Genomic DNA, 4,632 nt, shown 5'->3' on the forward strand with positions numbered 1-4,632 from the left:
AAAAATCATTGATAAAGGACAAAAAAGAAGATTAGAAAAAATCTTTACTAACCCTATCTAATTTTTTCTGCCAGGCTTTCTTTAGGTACGTTTCTTGTGCCGTAATTATTTCTTCGCTGCTTGTATAAAGATTGTACTTTTCCAACAGTTCGCTGTTCAGCTCCAAGAACGAATGTCCCCATGAGAATTTTCCGAGATAAAGCTCGGCCTCGTTCGGAAATCCTGTTATAATTAGAGTAGCTGCTATAGCTTCTACACAACTCAGCTGATAAGGCTTTCCATAATTTAGGATTTGCAGCGACTAAGAATGGCAGTATGCGAGGATGAGATGTCTTCATTCTGTTGAAGGGAGTGTCATCCAACCGCGCCCAACTACAATCTATGACTGCGCAGCCGTACTCCCGTACAATATCAAAATCCGACGGACTCACGCACTGTAACATTCGGTTATTGGCATCAAATTTTTGTAATAAAATCATAGATCTATCTTTTTGTAACTGAACAGTATACACTAATAGTTAAAATAAAATATATTTTGGAATTTGGTAAAAAACAAGATAAGTTTTAGTACAACAACAAAGATTTCATGTTAAAATATTTATAGAAGAAGCAGATTTTCTGTATTCCAAAAACTAGCCGGCTTATCAATAATATATATGGATTATCTTACGAGACATAGTATAGGCAAGTTCAGATTTGTTTGTATATCTTCTAAGGAAAAGTAGAAAAAGTATGCCAAGTACACACGCTGTTCAGAAAAAATTTTATATAAAAAGATAGGATTAATTTGTTACTGTCAGTAAAATAAAATTAAAATATAAAATTATTATTCTAAACGAAAGAATAAGGCGTCAAATATAATACAAGGTTGTTACAGAAAATGAATTTTAAAATTCTTTGATTTTTCAGATAAAAATGAAAAATTTCTATGACCAAAATAAATATTATGTCCTGTAGACACCACGATTCTTTTCTTTCGAAAAAATCAGCTCCACGTCGCAATTATGGTTATCTATGAGACTCAAGTAGAGTTCCCTGATAATGGCCTGACAGAACTGAAAAGAGGAACCAGACTATAATAGTTCCGCGAAAACTCCTTAATCAACCCGGAAAAAATAACAACCTCAATGCAGGCTCGAAAGATGACAAAATTAGCTAAAGACATTATAAATGCACCTAACTCACGCAATAATAAAAATCCAAGCTTTGTTGTCCCAAGACTGACCAACAATTTCATCTTAACAAAAACAGGTGCCACGTCGCGCTTAAAATCGCATGAGATAACTTCCCACGGTAGCGTTATTTAAGATCGGACTCGCGACTGACAATGGTTGCCCTGCACACAAAACTAATTGAGCACGGTAATCGTCTGTTTACCTAGTCATATTTTCCGCGAGGATAACAGAATTCGTCATCTGTCTGGAGCAATCTTGCCTCTTTAAAGAAAAACGCAAATCATTTTTTCCCATCTCGAAACTCCTCCCCCCACCCCTCTAACAATGCACTTTAGATTAACAACGATAGGACATTAAATATCATAAAAATACATAATACATAAAAATCATAAATCTCGCGCGACATTGCAACTAATTATAATTATTGCAACTAATTATTGCATAGACAAAGGGGATTACGCCCTTTTTTCGGGGTATAAATAAAGATCACGCGGAAGCGCAGAGCGTCAGTATGAAAGTAAAAGTAACTCGCCGGTTCACGTAAGTATGGTTTACCCTAATGAAAAACCACACCAGTGAACCCGTCACGCCGAGTTCGCGTATCCGTGCTCGAGTTCATCGAATTATCGGAATCAGCCAGGCACTCCCCATCAGACTATCTTCTTGCGCGGAGCTCCTGAGTCAAATTCATCATTCACTCGAAGGTCAAAAACATCATTCACTTGAAGGTAGACTAAGCAATCCCACGCACTTCAACAGTAAGTCGGTTGTTATACGCTCCATCATATATGTCCCCCATATGGATATATAAATGTATATATATATATAAATATATACATATATATATATAGGGTGTATAAGCTTAAATCCGCTGTTTTTTAGTCAGAAAAACATTTTTTTTTCCTAGGAAGCAAAAACAAATTTATTCAAAGTACTTGCTAACTATACATTTTTCCCATCTTTCGGGCAATTTGTGTATACCACGCCAAAAAAATTCCTCATCTTTCGAGGCAAACCACTCATCAAATCATTTTCGGACGTTTTCGTAAGAATCGAAGTGCCGCTCAGCGAGCGCATCGACGAAAACAGATGTGATAGTCAGAAGATGTCAGGTCTGGTGAGTAAGCGGGATGAGGTAGCACTTCCCAGTTGAGTGTCTTCAAGTAGTTTTGGACCATTGTTGACGTGTGCGATGATGCGTTGTCGTGGAGGAAAATCAGCTTGTCATATCTTTTCTGATAATGCGGCCTTTTTTCACGCAGAGCACGGTGCAATTTGATCAGTTGTTGGTAGTAGGTGAGCACAGTTTCACCAGGTTTTAACAGCTCGTAGTAGATGACATCCTCTTGATCCCACCAAACGTACAGCATCGTCTTCCGTCCGATTTGGTCTTGAGGAAGATATTGATGGTTGAGCGGAATCAACCCAAGATTTCTTGCGTTTAGGATTCTGAAAATAGATCCACTTTTTATCGCCTGTCACAATCCGATGCAGGAACGACTTTCTTTTTTATCTGGCAAGCAGAATTTGGTATGTGTTTTGGCGTCGCTCCATCTGCCTATGCGTTCAGTTCATGCGGCACCCCATTTTCCGATCTTTTCTCCATGGCATGTATCCGCATGGAAATGGTTGCTTGAGAAACATCCAATTGCTCGGCAAGCATTTTTTGCGATTGAGTATCGTCCTCATCCAAAAAAGCCTGCAATTGACAGTTCTTAACTTTCCTGGGTAGATTTTCAGGCTTCTTGTCACTCAGGTCAAAATTGTCATCATTAAACCGGCGAAATCAATCTCTGTACGTTGTTTCCGATAAAGCATTGTCGCCAGGCTTCCATAAGCATTCGATGCGATTCGGCAACTGATTTCTTCAAATTGAAACAGAAAAGCAAAGCTTCTCGCATATGCTTTTTTTTTAGCAAAAAACTAAACATGATTACGAAAGAAAAAATGTATGTTGTTGTATGAAATTGCTGATGATGTGCACTGGTTAATGTTGACAGATGTCAAATATAAAAAAGTGTGTTGTGTGCCCAGGATAGCTTTGTACGCTCACTAATGCCACCTATGAGCAAACAGTGGATTTAAGCTTATACACCTGATATGTATATATTTATACTCAACGTACACCTATATTTAATCCCTTCGGTTTCGTTATATTGCGCGCGTGCATGTGTGCGTGCGTGCGTGCGCGCGCATGTGCGTGTGAGAATCGGAGAAGAGGAAGATAGGACTGGGGATTGGAAGCGAGGAAGAGGGTGCAGGAGCACATTGAGATTAAGTGCTTGTAAAGAACGATGTAAGAGGTGGAGTTTCCTGGAGTATATAAGATTATTAGTTTATCCTCTTCATTGGAGGGAGAGGAAGAGTCTAAAAAAGCTGATTCCAATCAATATGGAATCTGATTGATACGGAGGAGGGGAAAGGAATTGTTCTTTAATTGAGAGAGCATTACTAAGGATCTCCCGGATGGCAGAATCAAGGACAGAGGGAGTGGTCATATCTATCGATTGTGTTTCTTTGGAGATTGGCGAGTATGAAATCTCTAAGAAACCGTCATGGTGGCGAGATGAACGGCTTCGCTTACTCCTTCGGAGGGTTTATCCCCGTTTTTTTGTACTATGCACGCACGCAAGCACGCAAGCACGCAAGCACGCACGCATGCACTCAAGCACGCACGCACGCATGCACGCACGCAAGAAATCCATTAATGATAGTAATATTTTCTTCAAGCAACACACATTCCACTACACACATAATTTTATATAATTTAGCTCGCTCTTTCTCTAATGACTTTCATCCAACGAAGAAATAGTCGTTGAGATCTTTTAGACGTTTTATATGACATCTATTGCGCCATGACCACATATTATGTAATTTTATTTAATTTATGGGTCGTTTGGTGGGTCGTTTGATAAGTTTGGTAAATTTCCATGAAATGGCGCTACAATTCATTTGATGACGCGAAATCTCGAAAGATCCATTCTTCGAACCCCTTCAGACCAAATTTCAGCCAGAAAGGACGCATAGCATTCACGTATGGTAGTCATTTGAAATAGACTGTCTCAAAGTCTGCAAAATACTTATTGACGGCGACAATGACTTCCTCATTTGACGAGAATTTCTTCCCACCGAGCCAAGTTTTTAAATTTGGGAACAGAAAGAAATCACACGAGGTCAAATCCGGAGAGTAGGGTGGATGAGGAATCAATTCATAGCCCAATTCGTAGTTTTGTCATTGCAACGGTCAACTTGTGGGACGACGCGTTGTCTTGATAGAAGAGCACTTTTTTGCGCGCCAATCTCGCTTCAAATGACTACCAAACGTGAACTATGCGTCCTTTCTGGTTGAAATTTGGCCTGAAGGGGTTCGAAGAATGGATCTTTCGAGATGTCGCGTCATCAAATGGATTGTAGCGCCATTTCATGAAAATTTACCAAACATATCAAACGATCCTGT

General features: G+C 39.3%; 1 protein-coding gene across 1 annotated transcript in view; it reads right to left on the bottom strand.

The window, feature by feature from the left end:
• LOC105624056 overlaps positions 1–4,632 on the bottom strand; it is a 20,883-nt gene that overhangs the window by 15,758 nt on the left and 493 nt on the right. Inside the window, 2 exon segments of the mRNA XM_012205416.1 lie at positions 53–287; positions 289–434. Coding sequence (XP_012060806.1) covers positions 53–287; positions 289–434 — 381 coding nt within the window.

This window comes from Atta cephalotes (assembly GCF_000143395.1).
Source record: "Atta cephalotes unplaced genomic scaffold scaffold00071, whole genome shotgun sequence".
Lineage (NCBI taxonomy): Eukaryota > Metazoa > Arthropoda > Insecta > Hymenoptera > Formicidae > Atta > Atta cephalotes.